We start from the raw sequence: 26,740 nt of genomic DNA, 5'->3' as shown, positions 1-26,740 counted from the left end.
ATTCTTCAAAAATATTTTTTTTTAAATTTACATAGCATAAGTGGAACATTTGTTTCTTTTCAAAAGTTCAATCGGATTAGCGAACCGGTTTTCCTTATCACTTTTTTTGGTCCTATGTTTAATCGATCATTAAAATAAATTATGAATCTCCAACGGTTATCAAGCGGTACATCAAAATTATTTTACCCGTTCACTATTTATTATTTTGATGAACCGGTTCCCAAAATCATGTTTTCTTGTCGAATGGGCATCCATTTATTATCGTAATACGCAAAATATCACCATAATACTAGTGAGATAAAATTCTTGATCTTACCGGTTAAAAAATGAACCGTTTTAGCGAACCGGTTTTTGAAATAACTAATTTTATTATTTTTCTGGAAGGTCTGCCATGAAAAGTGATAAAACTTCGACTATCGACAAGCGAGATAATTTAAATATTTTCACCGGTTCAGAAACGAATCAGTTAAACGAACCGGTTCAACAAATAATGTATTCTCCACTCTTTTATCATCATAATATGAAGAACATCAGCATAATACCAGTTACACGAAAATATTGATTTTACCGGTTCAAAAGTGAACCGGTTGAGAAAATCGGTTCACACAAACACATATTTTATACAAGTGTTCAATCTCCCATGAGAATAAATTATAAAAACTGAACGATTCCCAATCGGGAAAATAAAATATTTTTACCGGTTCAAAAGTGAACCGGTAAAATGAACCGGATCGGTGAAATGAACAATTTTATTGTATGATTCACCTCCCACTCAAAAAAATCTGGTTTCTCCATTGGTTCCTTTTTGGGCGTTGGAGGGTTAAGCAATTTAGTATAAGGGAGCCAGATCATGTCATATCTGTTTTATTCTACGTTATAAAGGCACCCTTAAACAAACGCGACTGTCGCCGACGTCAGTCCCGAGCAAAGGAGAATATCAAATTATAACTACGAAATCACATAATCTGTTTTTATATCTTGTTATGTTATTATTTAATTATCAAGACATAGCTTTTCCATAACAAATTTTGCAGGACAATCTCATTTTGTTATAATCAAGCTATTGATATACATTCACTTAATTACATTTCAATGACATGTTTTGTTGAAGTACAAGTTTTGTTATTGTTGTACTATTGACCGACAATAACACAACAGTAACAAGTTTTGAAATCAAAGCAACAATTCAATAATAACGACCTGTCCTTTTGTTTTGTTCCATTTTTGTATACAGCTTGGAAATTTCTGAACGAATCCTCTCTTCTTAGAAACTCCAAATGCAATTTTTCTGAGCGTTATTAAAATTCTTGGCAAAACCTTTTGGAAACTCCTAGAGATTTCTTCGGAAAATGCTCCTGGTGAAATTCCCAAAGAAATTTTCAGAGAAGTCTTAAGATGAAATTCGGTACAAATAATCACGGGAAATTCTGAAGAAATCCTTGTAGGTATTCTGTTCATAATTATGAAGGAATTTCTAGAGGAGTCTTTGAAAATCTGTGAATGATTTCGTAGAAGAACTCTCGGAGAAATTTGCAAAAGATTTTTCTTTTACTGCTTTTAGAATGATTTAAAAGCTGAATATAGTATTTGTCGATCATTTAAAATATTGTTATTCATGTTATTGGTGGGTTTGTGAGACAAAGTGAATAATTTTATATAATAATTATCATAATTTACTTAGTAACGATTTTTATAGCATAACAAATTTTGCTTTCCGATTATTATCAATAACATATTATTATCAAAATTTGTTATTGAAATATTTTTCAAATTCACTGTTATTAAGTTGTTCTTGAAACTAACAAAACAAGTTATTAAAATGGATTTCCAAGAACAAGTTTTTGTTATGATATTTGTTATTTTGCCGCTTATGACAGACAAGTTTATAACATAATATTTTATGTTAATAACTTATAAATAATCGATTTTATTATTCAGTTATTTTACCCAAATAACACAGCTCCTTATGCTGTTGTTATTTACTTCTGCTCGGGGTTGGCATCCACTAGGGTGACTCAAGAACCGCTCCACGCTCCGGTTCCATTTTCAGCTAAATCCGATGAAATCAGGGCATTAATATGCACATCTAAAGTTTGTATTGGAATTTGTACAGCGGCGTCATTTTTTCCAAACTACAACAAATCCTGAGTAGACGAAGAAAGCGCAATACATAATAGCATATTTGGATATGGCGGTCAAAAAGTGGAATTGTTTTAATTGATATAACACGTAAAAGATAATAGTAATAAATAACGTCTAAAATTTATTCCAGGGACATCATAGCCATATCAATATATCATACTCATTTTTTTAAGATCTAATAACAGCGAGCTTTTTATATTTTGTTGTTGTGTCGATGTTTCAGGAACAATTTTTAGATATTCTGCCTGCCTACTGTGTTTTGACAAACGCAAACGTCAAACGCAAAGAAAAACGATGCGCGCGCCTCTAGTTGTGAAAGCCACTACTATGAAGATTTAAAATGATCGTTAAAATCGTGGTCGATGGAAATTTCGCAAGTGTTACGTCTGTTTGTCTGTGGTGAAGGTATGCAAATCGGTTTCATTTTTCGCACCGCGCGTTGGTAAAATACTACCTTATCTCTCCTTGACGTAACGTCTCAACTGGGACGAAACCTGTGTCTCACAGTAATTGATTCCAGTGACCTCCAAGAAAAACCCTTACGGATTTTCGACAAGGATTCCTGAAGAAACTTCTGAAAGATTAAAGGGTGATAAGGTCAAAATTTGGTCACACAATTTGTTTCATAACTTGAGACTGCGTACACCGAAACAGTTGATTTTTGGACCAGTAATGGTACATTATATGTAGCTTATACCAGAAAATTTTCATCAAAATCGGTTCAGTATTTGCGGAGATATTGTGAATCCTGAAAACTACAATTTTAAAATTTTGTACAAAGAGGATTAAAAAATAAGAACACATTTTTTCTCTTTTATTTATAGAGCCAGAAATACTGAATCAATTTCAATGAAATTTTTTTTGTATGTGAAGTATACATATCAAAATGTTGTATAAAAATTTCATTAAATTTGATCCAGCGGTTACAAAGTTATATTTGTTCAGGTGGTCAAATTTTGTCAAATTTTGTCAAGTCAAGTCAAATTTTGGTCACACAATTTTTCTCATAACTTTAGACTGCATACACCAAAACAGCTGATTTTTGGACCAGTAATGGTACATTATATGTAGCTTGTACCATAAAATTTTCATCAAATTGCAAGGGAAATCCCTGAAGCAGTTCCAGGAGGAATCTTTAGATGAACACCTAAATAAATCTCTCTTGCAATTTCAGGAGAAAACCTAGAAAAAAAAATCCTGGAAAAAAAAACCAAAGAATCTCCCAAAGAATCCTTGAAGCTGAAGGAGCTCCAAGAAAAATCTCTCCAGCAATGGATCAATGAAACATACATTTCTCTCATTCTCCGCATGTAAACAAAGGCTCCACTGTATATGGTTATTAGCATTGTGACAGCAGCCGAGTTATGTCAAACACACAAGGCGCTACCTGTTCGTTCCATATCGGCCGTTTCAGTTATTTTAGTGATCCATTACTGGAGAAATTTCTCCAGCTACTTCAGGCGAAATCTCTCAAATAATTCCATAAAAAAAACCTATGGAGGATTCCAAAAAGACATTTTTGAAGGAATCTATGAGAAATATCCTGGAACAATTTCTGAAGCACTTCCTAATGAATCATTAAAGAAACTCCTGGCGAAATTTCTGAAGGAAATCTTCAAGAAATGTGATAAAAAAATCCTTAATGAACTTCAGGCGAAATACCTCAAAGAACTGCAGGAGGAATTTCTGAAGGAATTGCTTGAAAAATCCCTCAAGGAATACTTAGGGGAACTCCAGAAGAAGTCCCTGAAGCAGCTCCTGTAGAAATCCTTATCAGAATTTGAGAAGAAAGGGAGCTCCTGAAAAATAAAATCTCCAACAATTCCTGGGAAAAAACCTGAAAAAACCTGGAGGATTCCCGCAGAAATCTAGTAAGAATTTCTGCACAAAATACTGAAGTTCCTGGGGAAATGTCTGAGGTAGTTTATGAAATAATCCTTCAAGGAATTACAGGAAAAATCCCACAATGAACTCTAGGAGAAATTCCTAAAGAAGTTCCTTGAGATGCCTCTCAAGGAATTCCAGAAGAAATCCGTTAAGGAACTCCTAGAGAAATTCCTTGAAGAATTCTAGGGCAAATCTCGGAAGGAATTCCTAGAGATATTCCTGGACTAAACCAAGAGGAACTTCGTGGAAAAAATATCATAAGAAATTCCTGGCACTCATGAATAAACCCCTGAAGAAACTCCTAAGGAAATCCCTTTATTAATGCCAGAAACCCCCTTAAGAAATCTTTGAAGAATTCCTGAAAGAGTTCATAGAGATATCCCTGAAGCAGTTCCTGGAGAAATTCCTGGAGGAGTTTTTGAGAAATCCCTCAAGAAATTACAGAAGAAGCCCTTCAAGGTGCTCCAAGAGAAATTCATTTAAGAATTCCAGGAGAAATCCCTAAACAAGATCTTGGAGGAATCTTTGGAGAAAGTCCTGGTGAAATCTCTGTAGATATTTCAGGAGAAATCGCTAATGAAATGACTTGAGGAATCACTAAAGATTCTCTGAAAGAGTTCCTGGAGAAATGTCTGAAGGAGTTTCTGAAGCAATTTCCGAAGAATTAACTGAAAAATCTTTCCGGCAATTACAAGAGAAATTTCTCCAGTAATTTCAATAGAAATCTCTTGAAGAAATCAAGGAAAAATCCGTGATGGATTTCAAGAATCAATTCCTGTGGCACTTACTAGATATATCCTTGAAGAAACTTTTGGAGAAATCCCTCAAGAAATTCCAGAAAGCGATTCTCCAGGTACTTCAGGCGAAAAACCCTCTATGAATTTCAAGATGCCTAGTATTCCTAGCGAAAATTCCGGAAATATCCTGGAACACGAGATTACTCGCAAATCCATGAAGGAGTTCCTGGATGAATCCCAAGATTTCCAGGAAATGGCTGGGACAATTTCGGGAGGAATTCAAGATAAAAATCTTAGAGGAATCTCTGAAGAATTCCGTTGAGAAATCACTGAAGGAGTTCCTGGAAGAATCCATAAACTATAGTTCATGAATAAGTTTTCCCAAAGAATTCCGGGAAAAATCTCATCAAGTAGTCTAAAAGACATTTTTGAAGAAAATTCCTTGAAGAGTTCCTTTAGAAAACTCTGAAAAATTTTTGGAGAAATTCCTCAAGTAATTCCAGAAGAAATCCCAAAAAGAGTTCCTGGAAGATTTTTTTCGGGAATTCCTAGAGAAATCCCTCAAGGAATTCCAGGAGGAATTCCACAAAGAATTCCTGAAGGAACTGCTGGAGGAATCCATAATAAAATTTCAATCCCTGATAGTAACTGCTGGAGGAATTTTTGAAGAAATTCCCGGCGGAGACCATGCAGAAATCCATGTATTAGTTTCTTGCGGAATTCCTGGAGAAATTATAGAAGAAAATCCTGGTGGATCTCTAAAGGAACTTGTAGAGGAATCCTTAAATTAACGCCTAACAGAACTTCTAGAGGAATGTTTGAAGGAACTTCTGAATAAATCTCTGAATAAATTCCTGGACTAATCCTTGAGGAACTTCTTGAATCAACCTCTGATGGAATTCCTGGAGGAATCATTGGACAAATTCTGAAGGAATTTCTGAAGAATCCGCAGGAGAAACCGCTGACGTAGTTTTCAAAAAAAATCTCTGAAGAAATTCCTGGGGAAACCTGAGATGAAAATCATTAAGGAATCTCTGAAGGAAGACATCATTGAATTAATTTCCTGACATAATCCCTGGATGAGTCCTTGAATACATATCTGAAGGAACTCCTGGAAGATTGGCAGATTTTCTGCTGAAGAAGCACCACTCTGCGAACGAGCGTTGTTTTGAACCATGCAGCCAGCAAATTTGCTGACGCTGTTACCTACTATTTGCGCTTGGGGCTCGCAGTACAGAATTGCCAGTGACTCTGTTTCGGTTCAAATTTCAAGGAACTGCTCCGCTCGGTTCAATACTCAATTCTCCGTTCTTTAGTTTGATCTGACAATCGAGTTTAGGAACACTTCCAACCATGCATGGTATAGGACTTCATCTTCTCAGGTACAATTTTTCCCTTGCGGCTTTGACGTAATCATTGCTAATTGACGATTCTAGGAAACCGAATGGGACAAACACGAACATCAACGCAGGACGGAACAAAGGTTTCAATGGCTAGGCGATTACTTCTTATGTTTTACTCGTTGAACTTCGTTTTGTTTTTGTTTTGGTATCCAAATCTAAAACAAAAAGAAAGTGATAACAACGGTTGGGGTGGGTTGCAAACAGTGCTGAAATAGTAGTTTACGCAACAAGGTGCAGAATGAGGATTTTTACAGCACGAGTCGTAATTACGATGAGTGCTGTAAAAATCGAGTTCTGCACCGAGATTCGTACAACGTTTTTTTTGCAATTTCATAAATTACTACTTGGGGCAAGACTTTTTCATCAAACTTCAAACTGATGTTCATAGTCATGTCTAAGACAATGTGATCATAGCAGGTTATACTATGCAGTTGTCACAATTTTTCAAACCTGCGTCCAGAAAGCATCAATAAGTTGATCAAAACTGAAAACAGTGCTGTAATGGTTCATTACGCAACGCAAATCAGTGCTGTAATGAACCATTACAGCACTGTTAATTTGGTGTGGGAAAGTAGGCCTTTTCCTGTCAGATTTGCGTGAGGTAAAATGGCCTATTACGATGAGAAGTTGCAAAAAATTCATTTCGTCACATCTAAATTCAATCACCTACAGCTCATTTTAGAAGCTGAACCTGAAAATATGGTATATGAAAAACTTGTGCGGCTAGACCGGTTCTGCAAGAAAGTCACGGAAAAATCGCAACTTTTTGAATATTTAAGGTAAATGTCACGGACTACCTTCGAAAAATGCCAACGATATTCACGGTGAACATCATTTGGCATTTTTCAAAGGTCGTCCGTGACATTTACCATAAATATTCGAAAAATAGCGGTTTTTCCGTGACTTTCTTGCAGAACTGGTCTAGCCGCACAAGTTATTCATATACCATATTCTCAGGTTCAGTTTCTAAAATGAGCTGTAGGTGATTGAATTTAGATATGACGAAATGAATTTTTTGCAACTTCTCATCGTAATAGGCCATTTTACCTCACGCAAATCTGCCAGGAAAAGGCCTACTTTCCCACACCAAATTGACAGTGCTGTAATGGTTCATTACAGCACTGATTTGCGTTGCGTAATGAACCATTACAGCACTGTTTTCAGTTTTGATCAACTTATTGATGCTTTCTGAACGCAGGTTTGAAAAATTGTGACAACTGTATAACCTGCTATGATCAGACTTCCTTAATCATGGCTATGAACATCAGTGTACAGTCTGATGAAACAGTTTTGTTAAAAACTATCCTCAAGTGGTAATTTATGAAGTTGCAAAAAATGTACGCAACTCGGTGCAGAACTCGATTTTTACAGCACTCGTCGTTATTATCCAACTCGACAAGCCTCGTTGGATAAATGTACAACTCGTGCTGTAAAAATCTACATTCTGCACCTTGTTGCGTAAATTACTATTTCAGCACTGGTTGCAAATACATATGAATCCACTGTTGACCGGGAAGATAAGGAGATCACTTTCAAATCGTTTTAGCAACGATTGGTGGGGTTCTCCGTTATGATGAAGATTGCCAATTTGGGTTTACTCACGCATAGGTGGGCATCGTCTAAGTAATTTGCTTTTCCAGCATACTTTGATTTGGTCAATTTTTTCAATGATATGGCTGGGCTAGTCCGGCAATCTAGGTTACCTAGGCAAAATTAGGGCCTTTACGAGAAAATGCAAAAATAAATGTTTCCAATATAAACTCCCTTACAAGCTTCAAAATTTCACATTAAGACAACAAAGTTGTTCGACCACATACCGATTCATCTCACATCATTGATAAAATTATCTAAGACTAGTAGAGACGATAACGTATTCAACGCATAAACCAGATTCCAATCAATTCCATAGTGTTATACCTTCGTCGTAGCCTTAGTCGGTAGGCCCATTCGAAGACGGAGCAGAGTAAAAGTTGTTTAAAAACTAGCTGGCAGCATAATTTTCGCACGACATGACCCACTCACCGTGGATGTTAAGAGGACACCCCTTTTACATGCCAATTTGAGTGGTGTGGCCGCAGCGCCGGAGGCATGACGAATGTTTGTCACACCGTGAGATGCTTCGATGTGTGTCATTCAATCATGCAATCACTGACTGACTGACTGACTGAATGAATACTTTCGGCGAAAACCCGTTCTGGTTGTGTGGAGTGTCATACATTTTCTTTTGACGGATTATTATGTCAGGGGCGCGTACATTCGGTGTGCTACCAAAAGAAGTAGGTCTCCCATTATGTAACGATACTTTAACGAGACACTTTTGCGCCTCTGGGAGTCTTCCGATCCTTTCTTGTCTGTGTTGATGCTGTAGAAAGCTTATTTTCGCGATAGCAAAATGTGCTACAATTGAATTGTTTGCTATTTACAATATGGACAGCTCAATTTAAAGAGCACATTTTTTTAGTGTATCAAAATAATTGTAATGCACTTCAGTATCTTCGTTTTGAAAGTTTAGTAAAAAAAAAGTACAGATGGACTGAACGACAACTAGCAAAAAAGAAAACAATTACCTATTGCATTTAAAAATAGTTATAGTTGTCGGGAACATTCGAAAAGTTGAATATTTTAATTGGTGTTAAACTTAATTTACATTAAATGACTCACTTTTGATATACACTTCCCACTGAATACATGAATGCATCGAATTGATAATTACTTTACAACATTCCAGCAAAAATGAACATTTAGGGGATCTACTCAACAGATTGAACAACTCATACTGGGCCAGGAACAAAGTTGTAGAAAGGCAAAAATAAGAAAAGTTGTCGAAGACACCAAAACTCTATCTCTTAAAATAACAAAGTTACATTGAATATTATAAATGAACGTCTGAAATTGGCGATTATATGTTATTCTCTTGTTTATTAGCCACGTGTTGTCATGGCAACAGAAAATAATAATCGCAGTAGTCAAACCAGATCGTATATTTGAAATTGTATTTCAAATTGTATTATGTTCCTGACCCAGTGCGCAACTGCGTAAGCCATGATCATCTGATTATTTGAAATGTTTCACGAAATTTCGAATGAAATAATCAGATTGACTTGGCCTTGGTTTCAGATTAATATGTAAATTTAATCAGCGGTTTACGCTGATACATGAATCCCCCTATTAACTTATTACTGTTGTTGCAATATTTTTAACGAGTAGTGACGTAACATGCAAACCGTATACAAAATTATACTTCCATAAAAAAACTACAATACTGAGGGACTGATACTGTAGTTAATAAATACTCAATACTCGATACAAAGATCACTAAATTGAATTCGAAGCCCTCAATCGGAATTCGCAATCTCTTCAAAATGCTATATACGCGAAAAGCAGAATGCAATCAACAAGTGATGAACGGTTTGGCGATGTCTCCATATAGCCGAAGCAGTGAATTTCGGGTGTCTTGTAACATCATGCTGAGGGGGCTGCTGAGGGTGTCTAGGTTCTTCCGGTTAGTCCAGGATCATTTCGTAATGGGTATTTCCTTGATTTCTCTGGACATAAATAGAGTATCTTCGTGCCTCTGCCACACAGTTTTGCGACTACAACAAAAGTCAATTACCAATGAAAGCTCGCAAATGAAGAGCAGACCTGGTTGGATGATTAAAATACGTGATTATCACGCCGAGGACCTGGGTTCGAATCCCACTCCCGACAAACTCACAAAATGTAAGTTCTTCCTTCGGAAGGGTAAAGCGTAGGTCCCGAGATAAACTAGCTGAGAGCAATGCTTCGCCTCAGTAGGGACGTTACCCTAAGCAGAAGAAGAAGAAAAAGAGTGCAATTGCAATCAAACGAGAACAGCTCAATCAAAGCTTCATTTATATTCATCGAAATGATGCTAAGGGCTGGCTGGCAAGCAGTAAAAAATAAGAGTGAAAAGCACCAACGAAATAAATCCGTCTGAATTTCTTCTATGTTGCGACAGCGCTCGCAACACCCACTCGATACCTAGTGCGAACAAAGGAAGCCATGGTTTTGGCAGTTTGAGGTTTGAGATTATTTATGATTGAGTTTTCTATCTTCACTCGCAACCACGCTGCACGCCTGGCCGAAATAAGCAAAAGCTCCACGTGACGATAATTTCGCGCGACGTGGTTCGATTTCCAACTGTTCCTCGTGTTTCGCATTGCGTTTGGTTTAGCCTACCGGTAGGCGTTTATAAATTATAGGGCCTTCTGAAATAATATTAAAATTAAGAGGTGCATCAAATCATTGTTGTGTTTTTCGACTATTTTCGAACTTCAAAAAACCATAACTACACTAAAACTTGCTGAAAATTAATTCTTCCGGCAGAAATAGGAAGATATACTTGTTTGCTACAAGTTCTCCGAACAACGCGTTGCAACGTGTGCCAATAAAATTAAGGAAAACATCTGCAATTATCACATTTGTAAACCGAAAAAACTTGAAAAGTTGAATTTTTGATAGAATTTGTTCTGGAACAATTATGTATGTAAATGTATGTTTGTATGTCACGAATAGGCTCGGGAATGGATCAACGGAATAAAATAATTTGTTCATTGTGGCATTCGTGCAGGGCTCCGACGTGTTCGCACGAAAAATAATTGTGAAAATCGACCGGGAAAGCAATAAAATCGGGAAGATTTGAAATCTCCATTTTGCGGGTTATTTGTCTTGAGAACTGCATGTCGAAAAGCATAGTAGGCAGGCAAAACGACGTTTACGTTTCTCCGAACCTCTCTATGGATTTTTTAAGGGTATTTCTCCAGGAATTTCTCCAGAAATTTTTGTTAGGAATTCATACAGAAATTTATTCTGGGATTCCTCAGAGAATTCTCCAAAAGCTCATGGAAAGATTCCCGGAAGATACCAAAGCAGGTTCCAAAAACAACGCCTGAAGATTTCCAGAAGAAACTCCTAGAGTATTCCCAGGAAAACAAAACTCTTCGAGGAATTCCAATAGGAAACCATGAAGAGAATTTTCAAAGACCAGAAGGAACTCCTGAATGAATCCCAAGGGAATAGCTAGTGAAATTCTTGGACGAACCCCAAAAAGATAGCCTGAAAGAATGCCAGATTGATCTCTTTGAAGAATTCCAAAATGAACTCCTGATAAAATAGCAGAAACATTTTTAGATAAGAACCAGAAAAAGCGCCGTTCAGGAGTAATCTCAGTAGAAATTTCTGGAGGAATAACATTCTTGTAAGAACTTGAAGAATCCCATGTACGAGCGGACCTGGTGTGATGAGAGTTCTTCCTTCGGAAGGGAAGTAAACCGTGGGTCCCGAGATGAACTAGCCAAGGGAAAAATCTCGTTAATACAGATAAAAAAGAGTCCCATGTAGGTGGGTGTATTATTTGAACCAACGTCTAGAGGAATTTCTTGAAAAATTCATAAAAAAGAATAAGTGTTCATGGCTTTTTGAATGAAATATGATCGCGAATTTTTAAGAATCTCACTTGAAAAATACATCGTCGCACGGAATACAACCAAAAGATCATCTGAATTTGTTTCTAAGTTTTCTGCTTTTCAGAAAATTAGTTTATGCTTTTCAATAACAATCCAATGAATGTTATCGTATTGAAATACAATCATAATCACAACCACAACTCTGAATGAGGAACCAGAACTTAGCCTCCAAATACGTTTAATACAATTGATATAAGAACGTGCATATCATAAACAGTGCTGTCATGTTAAAATCAGAGCTGGTTACTCAAGGTTATCAAGCTTCAGCACTCTTCACTGGGAACACCCCCATGGAAATGACTTCAGTAATGCGCCTTAACAAACATGATTTGGATGATTTAATTCAAATCTGAACGATCATTATTCAGTAAACAAAATAAGACCAGTGGAACTGTATAATCGCAAGTGCATATTTTTGTAGAAATGACGTGAATCTGATTTTTTTCTCATCATAGAAAAAACAATCCGAAGAAGCTGAAACTGATTAAGTGTGCGTCAGTACAAAACATATTCTCACAGGTACCTGAGATCATAATTTGGGTGATAATAAGGCATTGTAATTCCACCATCATTTCCATTCTGGAAATTACAGAAAAAAACTCCATGAAGCCCAAAAGAAGTTCTTGGAGAAATCCCGGAAGGACTTGTAGGATGAATAACTAAACGAAGTCCTTGAGAAATATCACAAGAAAGTCCTCGAGGAGTCGAGGATGGAACTCTAAGGAATTCTGAGAAAATTCTGGTAGGAAACGTACGAGTAGTTCTTAAAGCATCTGAGAAGATACATATTTCTGAAGAAATCTGGGGAGAAATTTCTTAAGGAGTCCCGGAATGATTTCTTCAAGCAATCCAGAAAGAACTTCTGAAGGAATTCCGGAAAAAAATCCGGATTAAATTCTTGGCGAGAAAGATGAGTCAGTGAAGATATTCCTTGAGGAATCCAAAAAAATGGGTCCTGGAGAATCCTCGGAAGGAGTTTTAAGAGGAATATTGAAAAAAAAAATCATTAGGATTTTCCAGAAGAAACTCCTGGAGGAATCACAAGGGCATCCCAAAAAGGATTGCTGAAGGAATTACAGAAGAAACTCCAAGATGAATCTTGGGATCAACTCCTGGGGGAATCACTGAAGAACACTTGGACGAATCTAAGACAAAATTCCATAATAATTACCAGAAGAAAGTCCTGGTTAGAAATCCTGGAGGAATCTCGGGAGGAACCGATAAAAAACTTCTGGAGGGATCTCAGAAACAACTTTTGGAGTAAGTTTAGAAGAAATCTTCAAAAGAACAAAACCCAAATGGAACACATTGAGAAATTCTAGAAGGAACTTCTAGAGGAATCCAAAAAGCATCTCTTGGGGGAATTCCAGAAGAAGCTTCTGAAGAAAATCTTGAAGGAATCCGCAACTTTTGAAGAAACTCATGAACGAATTCCTGGTGGAATCCTCAGGATCTCAAAAGAAGGGATCCTCAAAAGGAAGAATCCCAGACGTAGCTCTTTGAGGAGTCATAGGAACAACTTCTGATATAATCACAGAAGGAATACCTAGAGGAGTCTTGTTTGAAATACTTGGAAAATCTCGGAAGAAGTTCCTGGAAGAATCTTGGTAGGAATTTCGGAAGATACTCCTGATAGAATCTCAGAAGAAGATCCACCAGGAGTATCTCTGATCCTGGAGGAAGCATGGGATTCCTCAAGAAAGAAACCCTTATATAATACTTGAGGGAGTTTCTTTTACAATTCAGCATTTTGAGAATTCCTCTAGGAGTGTCATATGGAATTTTTCCAAGAGTTCTACCTGAGATTCCTTCAGGAGTTCCTTTCGTTTACTCTAGGAGTTTTTTTTTCTGGAATTCCTCGAGGAGTTCCGTCGGAGACTTCTCAAAGAATTTATCCTACAAGAACTTTTTTTGGGTTTTCTTCCAAGAATTGCTCCAAGAGTTCCGTATTCGTTAAACAAATTCTACAAAAATTCTAAGAGGAATATCTGATGCAATATATGGAAGATTCTTTTTTTTTTCAATTCCTGAAGGATCCCTTAAGGCTTTATGGGGCATTACCAGAATCATCAATCCTTGCTTTCAGACTTTGAGGATGCAAATCTCGAGCTCTACTACATATAATGGGTTGGGAAATTGATCATTTGTATATTTACATGCGATGAACAATCGACTAGGTTTTCAGTTCGATCAATCCACCGAATGAAAGTTTCGAGGGTAATGACGATGAAAGAGTTAGAAAATACCAAAATTAACACTGTTTCCCGTATCACCCTAATGAAATTTCTGCGGCAATCTCTGGAGAAAATATTCAAATTACAAATAGAACCCTTGGAGGGAATTCTTATGACATTTACGTAAAATTTTACGTGAAGCATTTGAAGAAAGTTCTGGAGGAATTTATTTAAAACTTCCAGAAAGCCTCTCTGGAAGAATTTCTAAAGAATTCAAAGAAAATTATTCTATAATAATCCTTATTGGTGGATTATTTAGAATAATGTTCATCGAATCCTTCAGAAATTCCTCCAAATAAATATCTAGAAAAATTTCTGATGGAATCTCTGAACAAATTTGTTAAGAAGGAAGGAATTTCTTTTAAAAAATCAAGGAGGAATTTCTGAAGCAATCTATGTAAGATTTTTTATAAGAACTTTTTGTGAAATAGGATTCTCTTCCTAGTGAAACTTCTGAAATTCTGAAATCCCTGGAGAAATTTCTAAAGCGTGTAAAACAATTTCGAATGAAATCTTGGATGTTTTTTTGCAAGAACCCTCGAAGGAATTCATGGGGAAACTTCTGGAACAATCCTTGGAAAAATACTTATGCAATTTCAGACAGATTTTTTTTAAAGAAATCCCTGGAGATATTCCTGAAGCAACCTTTTAAGGAATTATTGAAAAAATCCTCAAATAAAGCATGGTGGAATTACTGATGGAGACTGCAGACTACTCTTCACTCACAGAGATTCCATGCCTGTTTAGAGACGTCAAAAGTGAAAAAAATTGCATTATCTTATCTTATAATTAGGAGGAGAATCTTCGAAACCATTTGACCGTCTTCGTCCCCTGAATGCGTAGAGATGTGTAGAAAGATGTTTATCTAATTCCATACAAAACAGATTTGGATTGTGAAAAGAAGCAAACCATGTGCGTTAGTGGAACCAAGCACTGTGCTCACTGCTCATGGAACACTCATGAAGAATATGTAATTGGAAGTGCTCATATAACACTAAATATTCTGAGAAGCAGGCCTTATTTCAGTTTAGACGTACAGTCTAGACTCCTACTACACGGTTGGTTCGGGGGTGCAGTAGGAATCCGTGTTGTGGGAAACACAGAGCTTATGGGATTTCGCCTAATTGGGGGTGTGAGCGAATATCTCAGGCGTATTACAAGATAGCACCATACTTTCTTTGGCAAAGTTGTAGTACTAGAATAAATCTACCACACAATGCCAACTATTATCCAATTAGTTGGCAATTTGGCCGATAGAGGCGCTATGTTGAAGTGGTTGCTATGTACACTCGCCAGTAGAAGCACTCATAAGTTATCACATGCGATATCTCTAGATCTACTTTATTTGGAATAATGCTGTCTTCGGCAAAGTTAAGGTCAACAACTATCTGGCGATTCAATAATTAGTTGGTGATTTCGCCGCTAGGTGGCGCTAGTTGTCAAGCAAAGCTTCAAACTCCGCTATCTCGAGATCCAGAGCAGATAGCAATGTGCCGTCTTCGGCAAAGTTCTTCAGGAAGTCAAGAGCAATCTGGTGGTTCAAGAATTAGTTGGTGATTTCGCCTCTAGGTGGCGCTAGTTGTCAAGTAAAGCTTCAAACTCCGCTATCTAGAAATCCAGAGCAGATAGAAAAGTGCCGTCTTCGGCAAAGTTCTTCAGGAAGTCAAGAGCAATCTGGTGGTTCAACAATTAGTTGGTGATTTCGCCGCTAGGTGGCGCTAGTTGTCAAATAAATTTTCAAACTCCGCTATCTCGATATCCAGAGTAGATAGAAAAATGTCGTCTTCGGCAAAGTTCTTCAGGAAGTCAAGAGCAATATAGTAGCGCAACAATTTGTTGGTGATTCCGCCGCTAGGTGGCGCGAGTTGTCAAGTAAAGCTGCAATTTCAGTTGAAAAACGCATTAAGTGGAACCATATAGGTAATAATGTGAGCTAATTTACAACATTAGAATAATCCCGCCCTTATTTAGCCTCAAATTTGAAACTTAAGAATGACAACTGATTATCTCGGAGAAACGCAAGGTCCACTACACTGTTGCTCCGGTTAGCGCAGTAAAGGCGTAATACTGTGGAGGACGCCCTAATTCTCCACAGGCTTCGTTTGCGGTTAGGTAATTTATTAGACCCCCTACCATTCATTTCTTGGCACGGTATGCATAAAGCCGCATAACACTATGAATTAGGGGTCACCTGTGGATTCTTACCACTAGACGTGTGCACCGCCGCGCCGCGCCGCCGTCGCCGACGATTTTTCCACGCCACCGCCTCCAGTTAAATTGACTCGGCGCGCCGCTGTTCATATTTTTCCACGCCGCCGACCCAAATTTCCCATGCCGAAGAGAAAACGACAAAGATTTTTTCTCGCCAACACTTTACGAACCTGATAACCTGATAGCAATTTTTAAACAATTTCTATTGTTGTTTCTTCTGCATATTAGATGTATATTTCTGGAATTCTTCTAGTTAGGTATATCTTTTGTAACATCTTCATTTGATTTACTTTTATTTATTTTTATTTTTTTTGATCCTCACTTATTCAATTTCAAGTACTAGGCAAATCTCTTTTGTAGTCCATAACTAATTATCAAAAAAAATCTTAGCGGTCATCTAATTTTGTTCACAAACATATCCTCCTACATATCTTTTGTTTATCTCTTGGGAGATGTTTATGGCAATTTACGAATGACATTATTCAAGGCATATATTCCATGCAACCTTCAGAAATTCCTATACAGTACCCTCCAGAAATTTCATCATAAATTCTTCTAAAACAACTCCATGCTTGAGAAACTCATGGATTATTTAAGACATTTTTCCAGGGATTTTTTTTTTTCAGAAAACCATCCATAGATTCCTGACATTCTAACAGGGTTTTATTTTTAGAAAATAAAAAGTCCAGCATTCTTGCAAAAAATTTTCCAAGGATTCTTAAAAAAAAAATCAAATATTTTTTTAGAGGTGTTTTAAGTTCTTCCATAAATTTTCCATAAATGCTCAAGTGACGTCATTTTTTTTTACATTTAACTGAATTTTTCGCCATATGTAACGTAATGATGCACGATTCACAAATTGTTTACGTCTCATTGAATTCAATTTTACAAGAATGACGTATTAATAAGTCTTAAGATCTATAAATTTACGTCATTAAATTGCTTACGTTCTGTGCGATAAATTTGCCCCACGCCTGATTCTTTCACATAATCTTCAGAAATTAGATAAACAGTTTATTCAAAAATTTCTCCGAGGATTTTTTCAGAAATTACTCTATGGATTTCATCTAAAGCCTACTAAAGTATTTCATCTGAAATATCACTTAAGACTCCTTCAGTAGTTAAAGGGTTTTTTTTATTAACCTTCCAGGACGCGCGCCATCAAACAACCAAAACTGCACCACGCGCATGTTGAATACAACGAGCGAGGTTTTTTGGTGCTGTTGTTCTTTTTACAATAGCGCACGCGCTGGAGGGTTAATATCACTAAGAGATTACCTCAAACATTTTTCCATGACTTCCTTCCAAGTAGTCTCTCAGAAAATATCGTCAGGGGCTACCAAAGAAATGCCTAGAAGGTTTTTCTTTGGAATGCCTCCTGCGGTTCTTTCAGAAATATGTCCTGGGATTCCTTTGGAGATTCTTCCGGGAATTCTTTGAGATATTACTCCACAGATATTTACAGAAGTAGTCCATAAAATTACATAAACATGTAGGAGTTATTCTTGGAGGGCAAAGAATTTCTAAAGAAATCTCGCGCTTAGTATCATACGGGTGTATCTACAATGATCGATTTCTCTTCATCGATTTCCTCTTTGGTTAATAACTTGGCCGGCAAATCATTTTCGGTTGTTTTTGTTGTTTTAGATGCTAGTCCTAGTCGTCCTTTATCGAAACACACCGAGATATCATCCGAATATTGATCGTATTGCCCGGAATAATCCAAAGAGAAAATCGATGAAGAGAAATCGATAATTGTAGTTACGCCCGTATGATACTAAACGCGAGAAATGTCCTAAAATTTCCTGATGAGATTTAATTTCATTGAAACAATTTCAGAAACAATCGTTGGTGGAGCTTCTAAAAAATTCCTCGGGGGAATTCCTGAGATTCACCACAAAAACTACTGAAATGGCTTTGGAGGAATTTCTGGAAGAATTTCATGAGAAATTTTTGGAAAAAATAAGGAAAAAAATCCTGGATTAATTTCTGAGAAATTCGCTGAAGGCATTTTTAAAGAACATCCTTGAGGAATTTCTGAATAAAATCATTAAGAAGTTTCTGAAGGAATCCTTTAAAACATTTCATCGGAAATCGGAAATACTCTGGAAAACTGGAGAATGTTGTGCAGTAGTTCCAAGAAGAGACATTCTTAAGATATTCCTGGAGAAATGTCAAGAAATAATTTCTGAAGGACTTTTTATAGGAACTCCTGAAATAATCTTTGGAGGGATTTTTTAGGGTCGCCGAAAAAAAAATCTGAATGAATCCACGAAGGAAGGTTCCTATAAATCTCTAGCGAGCCAGAGAAGTTTAAAATTTTACTTCACGACTAGCGCCACCTAGCGGCGAAATCACCAACTAATTATTAAATCACCAGATTGCTCTTTACTTCCTGAAGAACTTTGCCGAAGACGGCACTTTTCTATCTGCTCTGGGTCTCGAGATAGCGGAGTTTGAAGCTTTACTTGACAACTAGCGCCACCTAGCGGCGAAATCATCAACTAATTGTTGAACCACCAGATTGCTCTTGATTTCCTGAAGAACTATGCCGAAGACGGCACTTTTCTATCTGCTCTGGGTCTCGAGATAGCGGAGTTTGAAGCTTTACTTGACAACTAGCGCCACCTAGAGGCGAAATCACCAACTAATTGTTGTACCACCAGATTGCTCTTGACTTCCTGAAGAACTTTGCCGAAGACGGCACTTTTCTATCTGCTCTGGGTCTCGAGATAGCGGAGTTTGAAGCTTTACTTGACAACTAGCGCCACCTAGAGGCGAAATCACCAACTAATTCTTGAACCACCAGATTGCTCTTGACTTCCTGAAGAACTTTGCCGAAGACGGCACATTGCTATCTGCTCTGGATCTCGAGATAGCGGAGTTTGAAGCTTTGCTTGACAACTAGCGCCACCTAGCGGCGAAATAACCAACTAATTATTGAATCGCCAGATAGTTGTTGACCCATTGTACAACTTTGCCGAAGACAGCATTATTCCAAATAAAGTAGATCTAGAGATATCGCATGTGATAACTTATGAGTGCTTCTACTGGCGAGTGTACATAGCAACCACTTCAACATAGCGCCTCTATCGGCCAAATTGCCAACTAATTGGATAATAGTTGGCATTGTGTGGTAGATTTATTCTAGTACTACAACTTTGCCAAAGAAAGTATGGTGCTATCTTGTAATACGCCTGAGATATTCGCTCACACCCCCAATTGGGCGAAATCCCATAAGCTCTGTGATTCCCACAACACGGACGGCCGTGTAATAGGAATCCGTGTAATAGGTGACCGTGTAGACGGAAGCCGTGTAGTAGGAGTCTAGGAGTCTAGTATCCTATAAGTTTGGCTTTGTGGTCGTGCGGCTAGTGTCACCAAGCATTTAGTCGCATCGTGCTAAGAAGCGCAGGTTCGTTTCCCCTTGCAGCTGTCAGGATTAGTTTTCGGCTGTTGCATGGTAGTCCGTTGCCGAGTGTCGTGCTTCCTTCAAAGAGCGAAGTTCACTGGAAGCATTGAACGTGCCCTTGTTTATTTTTAGAAAGAACAAGAAGAATAAATCAGCCGCAAACATCGATTAGAAGTTTTTTTTTTATGTTATAGTGTTTGATTGCCATAAGTAATCTCACGTACCCAAATTTATCATATTCAGTTCTCCCTCGAAAAAATTAAGAGAATTTTTGAAAAGAGATTTTTCATACATCTTCTATCTTCTATATACAGGGTGTTAGGTTCCTGAGTGCAAACTTTTTAAAGGGTGATAGAGGACCATAAATGGAGAAAAAAATTGTTCTACGCATATGGTCAAATCTCAACCGTTACGTAGTTATTGAACTTCCCATGTTTATGACTCTTTTTGCCTTAACTGACAATAACTTGAAAATGGTCAAACTTATCGAAGTTTTTATACCCTTATTCGCAAGATTATTGAAGTTTCTAAGAAATGGCATCTTTGAATCGATTGGTTTAGTTAAATGACTAAGTTTTCTTGAGCAAAATAGCTAAAAATAGTGAATTTTTATTGGTTTTTGTCATTTATCTTTGAAACATGCGTAATAAATTAAAATTCTTTCTTTGGCAAAGTTGTGGCCCCTGTTACACTCTACAATTCGTTTTTAGACACCAAACTTCTAGCTCTTATCGTTTTCTTGCAATTTTGATTTAAATGTGCGGCACAATGCGCAAAAAAGTGCTTTCCAGTGTAGAATTAGCATAAGTTAAAATACACATAAATACAAAAAAAAAAAAAAGTGCTTTCCATGACAGTTGCAAATTTATGATCTGAAATGCGATGTTAAAATCGAAATTGCAACAAAACGATAAGAGATAGAAGTTTGGTGTCAAAGAACAAACTGTACAGTGTAATAGGAGCCACAACTTTGCCAAAGAAATAATTTTAATTTATTACGCATGTTTCAAAGATAATTGACAAAAACCATTGAAAATTCACTATTTTGAGCTATTTTGCTCTAGAAAACTTAGTTATTTAACTAAACCAATCGATTCAAAGATGCCATTTGTTAGAAATTTCAATAATCTTTCGAATAAGGGTAAAAAACCTTCGATAAGTTTGACCATTTTCAAGTTATTGCCAGTTAGGGCAATAAGAGTCATAAACATGGGAAGTTCAATAACTACGTAACGGTTGAGATTTGACCATATGCGTAGAACAATTTTTTTCTCCATTTATGGTCCTCTATCACCCTTTAAAAAGTTTGCACTCAGGAACCTAACACCCTGTATATAAAAATGCAGTGGCATACGTGGCACCGAGCATAACTTGCGAACGGAAGGTCCGATTTTGGTCATCTTAGTTTTGATCTGTAAGTTTTTATCCAAGGAAGCATGGCCTTGGATAGAAACTTGAAACGTCAAAAAACCGCAGTAGGCAAGGCAAAGTTTTCCGGGTACAGCTACTTTTGCATAAATGCTTTGATCTGGAACATTAAAAGCGCCGCAGGTAAAACCAAATTTGCCGGGGACAGCGATCTGTCAATAGATTAACTTAGAGAGAAGAGGAAAGAGTTGAAATCTTTTGAGCGCTGGGCTAGGCCCTGACATCAACTATATTTGATAGATAGGTATATTCAGGTGTATGCAGGTACATTTCGACACTGATTTTTCATTTGGGCCTAACTGGCATTTCCGAGTTCTCTTCATCGATCCTCTCTTTGTGTTATCACAGAATGTGTATTGAGTTTTCCAAAGATTTTTTGGTTGAAAGGCGAAGAAGACGACTACAAGTTGCTATAGAAACAAAAATAATGATTTTATTTGTTTTGATCAAGTTATTAGCGAAAGAGAGAGTCGACGAAGAGAAATCGATCAAGTCAGTTAGGCCCTTATGAAAAATCATCGATTTCCTTGTAAAGCATTGCATCGTATGATGTTATTTTCTGGGAGAATCGCACCACTGCAAGCTGCATGGTTTGGAATCCCATACTTTTCAGCATATTTTCCTGATGAGCAGATCAGAGTTTATTTTCTTTGCTCAAAGTACTTGACGTTCAACGCATAATTGTCCCACGGTTCATGTTGCCAAAAGGCCACCCAAATCTCATAACATCTTTGCAGCACAATAACAAATTGGGAAACACTTCGAAACAATTTAGTAATCAAAGTGCACTGTGAGAGGTAAACAATTGTGGTGATTTATGGCCAAACTTCATTACCAGGGAAAACTGCTGAATGATGATGATAGTTGATGTTGTTGGTAACACTTACCTCAGTCGCTCCCGTCTCTGTTGGTACGATTGCTTCTCGCTCTGCAGCCGTTCCAAGATGGCCCGGTACTCCTGTAGCTTCTGACTAAACTCAGCCAACTCGATTTGCATTTTGTTTTGGTTTAACTCTGCCTGATAAACTGTCGGTAACTTCTGCAGCTGCTGCCCAGTTGTTGCTGTTGATGATGGGTGGAATCCGCCTGCTGTGATTTAAGAATGCACTACAGAACAGCACGCTGCCTTCGGTAACTTTGATTCACTGAACACTGACCGGGTTGGAATGTTTTCTGTCAATTATCGGCGGGTGCATAAGGACATTATATGACGAAGCCATACCTCAAATTTTCAAGAGCACGAGCTGAATGAACCAAACCACGGATTGCGCTGAAAAGTTGATCGATTGATCACACCCCGGTGGTGACCAATCGATCAACTTTTCAGCGCAATCCGTCGTTTGGTTCATTCAGCTCGTGCTCTTGAAAATTTGAGGTGTGGCTTCGTCATATATTCACCATAACTTCAGAAACTTCCTGGCACATCTGCATACGATTGAAAGCAAAAGGCATTCGAGTTTGGGTGGAATTGGGGAAATGAATGACAGTGAATTAAACTGAGTAACGTTTGGCTACCGTTCGACAATGTATGTTTATGTCTGCACATTTCCTCACGTCCTGCTGCACACATGAATTGAATTGTTATTATCGGCACAAGTGATTAAGGCACCACCGCGCGGTGAGCTAAGCGCCTAGTCACAGTTGATTTGCTAAGCAATTATGACATTGTCTCACACCGCCGTTCGCGCGGTCAGTTCGTGTCTGGCAGCATGGTAGGAAATGCAATGTCGCGCGGCGTGGTGGCATTCACTTCTAAACGGACAAAATGCGCGAAACACGAAATCACATCAACCGAACGAACGTTAACTATAAAACAAAAACAGACGAAACGAAAAATCGAGGTTAATTGTAGCAATTTCACTTTATAATGGTTTCCAAAGCTGTCGCTTTTGGACACTATGCTTCTTCAGGTGCACTACCGTCGATAGTTGCAGCACCAATGGGCTGTTGGAGGAGGCATTCCGTTCCGGAAAGCCAGCAGAACAACCATGAATTCTCCAGTTCTTTTTTGCCAGCTGATCTTCCATGCCATCAAGCAATATTCACCATCATTCGTGTCTGATTGCTCTTTTTGTGTTTTTCCTTCAATTTGACACCCATCTTGATTGGAAGATTATACTCATGTCTCGTTTGTTGTAAACCTTGGCACACTGTTTAGGAGAGATCATTTTGATGAAGGATTTAATTGAACTCTTTGCAACACAAAACCAGCTGCAGCTAATGACCATTATGAAACATTTTCATTGGAATATATACAGTACACATCATCACTGAACCACTTTTGAAATCATCAACAAATCAAACAGTAGAAACTTTTCTTGCTGTGCTAATAAGATTTACAATCACTTCCATATCCAATTTATCTCCTTACACTCACAAATACCGCGCAAACTTCATATAAAACTGAAACTTTCCTAAACACATGAATCTTCGTTATCTCCCCCAACCAGGCTTGATAATCCTCCTCGAAATCAAAAGAGTTTTGCCACATGCTCTAGAGCGGTGTTTTGCTTTTGCCTCGTCGCGAGGGAGCGAACGAACCCCAAACAGAGAGGCAATAAAAACTGAGCGAGGAAGAGGGGAACGAAAAAAGAGTCGATGATTATTTCGGGTTTTTGAGTGCGATTTTCGCCTCGAGAGTCTTTCTTTGTATGGGAGTGGAACTCGCGAGAGCTTTTTGAGTGTGAGTGGACGTGAGAAACACAACAAGAAATTATGAGTGTTGGACGAACTCCTCGCTGCGCGGCAAGCTCGCGCTCGGTGCTGTTGAGGATTTGCGTTGTGATTTCTGAGTTTTAATTTCACTCTTCAGAAAATCGCCAAAATCGCTTCCTCATTTTCTCGCGAGGGAGTTTCTGTCAAGCCTGCCCCCAACGGACACTTTGATGACACGCGATAGATCTTCGTAGCGCCGCAGTCTACTACTGCCTACACTTCGTTTCGCGTGTTTTTCACAGCCTACTGTCACTATCTGTACCGCACGGTCATAACAGTTTGGATATCAGAATAACAACTAAAAGCTCGTATGTCTTCCATGCAGCAAATATGCCATCAACAAAAAAGTACACACACAAAAAACGGCCAACGAAAATACCTACAAGATAAACACAAATTGTGCCTCCCTCTTCAGCATTCGACTGGGCCAACCGAGCCCAGCTAGACCGCCCGAAGTCTTCGCCACCGACCGACCAGCTACAATTGCTTTGCGTGTAGTTACTACTAAAGCGTCACTCGGCGGCATTTATTGTCACCGCAGACAATTTTGGTCAATTAGCACTAAACTGTGCGAATTTGGGTGACCCAGTCACAGCAGCTGATGAATAAGGTTCGCGCGCACGTTGAATTGATGTTGAGTCGTTGATTTCGCCAGGAGAATTACTGCTGCACTGAAGAAGATGATCCCACGCGACACCATCGCACTTGCACTGGCCCTCGCTTGGAGCAATAGCAAAAACTAGTAGGAAAAGCCGAAAAACGTTACCACCTCAGACGACGGAACGATCTGGCGATCGAATGAAGGCACGTTCCATCGCCTGCATACCGATAGGCAGACACAGGTGACGCCGAGAGAATAAGATGTAAAGAACATACCGTACCTGGGGGTATCTTTGACAGTGGGAATTCCCACACCCTAGCGCCTGCTCTGATAAAAAAATCTTCCGTGCAGGTTGGTGTTTTTTTTTACGTTGAAAGCATAATGGCGTATTCTGTGTGGCCAATGCCAATTAGCTGTTTTGTATAAAAAAAATCTTAAAATTTTTGTAAGGGCGTAACACTTAGCCATATTTCACCTTTCTCCAGAGCGGCGTGGATGGTGTCGACATTTCGGCATGCTTCTCGCTTCTGACTAGTATAATGATTAGAGTTTTTTGTGCTTAATATGACTTGGGAACGTTAATTATTGTAGAAGATTCTGAAATAGTGAGGGTTGGGATCTAGTGGAATTGAGGTTGATTTTGAAAGGAAATTCCGATGAAAATCATGTTTTAATTATGTCAGAAGACATTCCGATGGGGATTTTAAGGAAATGCTAGTGGTATTTATACAATTTTTTTAAGATATTCTGGTGGGATTCTGCGAATAGTATTGTCAATTTTATTTCCAAATTATCCCAGAAACCTCATTCAAATCGTTCTGGAAAATCTGCCAAAACCCTTCTAAAAATTTTGAATGTGATTCTGGAGAGAGGCTCCATGTTGATTATTTGGCATTTGTGCAGAGATTCCTTCCAGGATTTCTTCGAGAATTTCCAAGATTCCTCCTGGAGAAAAATGGAAAGAAATTTAGAAATTTCTGCTGAAATTGCTCTTGTTTCATTTGAAGTGTCTGCAGATGCTTTTTTATTATTTCATGCTAAACACCGCGAGGATTTCCATTAGGAACATTTCAATTCTTTTAATTCCTCCATATTTCAAAATCAACTTCCAAATAAATTCCAGAAGAATCTACAGGAATCTGAAGAAAATTTGGGAGGTGTTCCTAGAGAAATTTCAGGAGAAGTTCTTAGAGAAATCCTGAAAGATAATCAATTACTTACATGGTTTGGACATGATTCTTGGACGAATCTCCGAAGAAGTCGTTGAATGAAAGCCTTAGATTGTTTAGAGGGATCATAGAGAAGTTTTCCAAGAGGAAATCCAGGAAGAATTCCTGCAGAAATCCCAGAAGAAATTTGAATAAAAATCGTGGAAGATTTCTGGAAGCAATTCCTGTAAGAATCTAGGAAGGAATATCAGAAGAAACCCCTGGGGAAAGTCCCAAACATGACTCATCCCCGTAGAAGATTTTGGGGACATACTAGATGAAACTTCTGGGATTTCGATTTTATCAGGAAAACTTTCTGGAATGCCTTCCGGAGCTTTATTACTTATTCTAGGATCCCTCCACGAGTACCTTTTAAAAGCTTCAGGTACTTTTGAGATCCCTTCAAGAAATTTCTTATAAATTTCTTCCGGAAATCCATTTGAACAGGACTGCGCGGCACGGATAACGAGAAATGATGGAATTTGACTCTTGGAATAATAGTTTAGAATATTTTTTCTTTTCCAAATGGAATACAATTTAAACATTAATTTATGCCTTAAGGGTCGATGTTTATTTGAAAAATTCCATAAGCTTTATGAATATTTCATTATTATTTTCTGAGTTTCTAAAATACTCTCGAAAAAACTATCAACTTCTCAAGATGGAAGTTTTAGTAAAATGAAATATGTATATTTCAGCATTAATTAAATCAATTTTAAGCATGTTAAAATATGCCTTTGAAAAACTACAGAATTCATATTTCTCGGTAACATTTTTCTCCAGCATTTACTGGTACTGATGGCCACATGAATTGTGAACGATTTATGGTATGGATCATATTACCTGAGGTCTTATTTGTGATATTTGGCAGTTATTTGAAAAGATTCATGATAGATCTTATCAACAGTTGCCAAGCAATACATATCAGATATCAGAATGTTTGATTTGGGCATGTTTTTTTTTTTGAATTATCGTACAAATTGGGCCGAAGGGTCTCAGATTTTCATGAAACTTTTTCCACAGGCAGGGCTCATGAATATATAAACAAAAAACATTGAGGATAATTCAGGGTCGCCTATTTTCAAAGCAAATTTTCTCAGAAATCCAAAAAAAAATATGAACTGGAGAAAGCTTCCCACAAAATTTCTCACAGTTAAGAAAATTTGTAAAGAAAAGCCCGAAAAACTATGCCCGAACTCGTGGAAAATTTTCAAAAAAATATTTTTGAGAAGGTTACTTTATAAGCTTTAATCGCTGAAATTTTTGGAATGCACTT

At 37.7% G+C, this 26,740-nt stretch overlaps 1 protein-coding gene across 7 annotated transcripts in view; it reads right to left on the bottom strand.

Moving 5' to 3' along the window:
• The window catches only part of LOC109409684 (uncharacterized), a 179,608-nt gene extending 155,163 nt beyond the window's left edge, over positions 1 to 24,445 (bottom strand). Inside the window, exons 1-2 of one of the 7 annotated variants that reach the window (XM_062854596.1) lie at positions 24,039 to 24,445; positions 21,828 to 22,113 (exon numbers count right to left, since the gene is read on the bottom strand). In XM_062854596.1, coding sequence (XP_062710580.1) covers positions 21,828 to 21,937 — 110 coding nt within the window. In that variant the 5' untranslated portion in view covers positions 21,938 to 22,113; positions 24,039 to 24,445. Of the gene's footprint in view, positions 1 to 21,827; positions 22,114 to 24,038 lie in introns of those variants that run through there. The other 6 variants (XM_062854597.1, XM_062854613.1, XM_062854607.1 and 3 more) reach the window with 6 other exon arrangements.
• Between the last annotated feature and the right edge of the window lie 2,295 nt (positions 24,446 to 26,740).

The sequence above is a fragment of the Aedes albopictus genome, chromosome 2 (genome assembly GCF_035046485.1).
Source record: "Aedes albopictus strain Foshan chromosome 2, AalbF5, whole genome shotgun sequence".
NCBI classification, from domain to species: Eukaryota; Metazoa; Arthropoda; class Insecta; order Diptera; family Culicidae; genus Aedes; species Aedes albopictus.
This window is presented reverse-complemented; position numbering and strand designations above follow the sequence as displayed.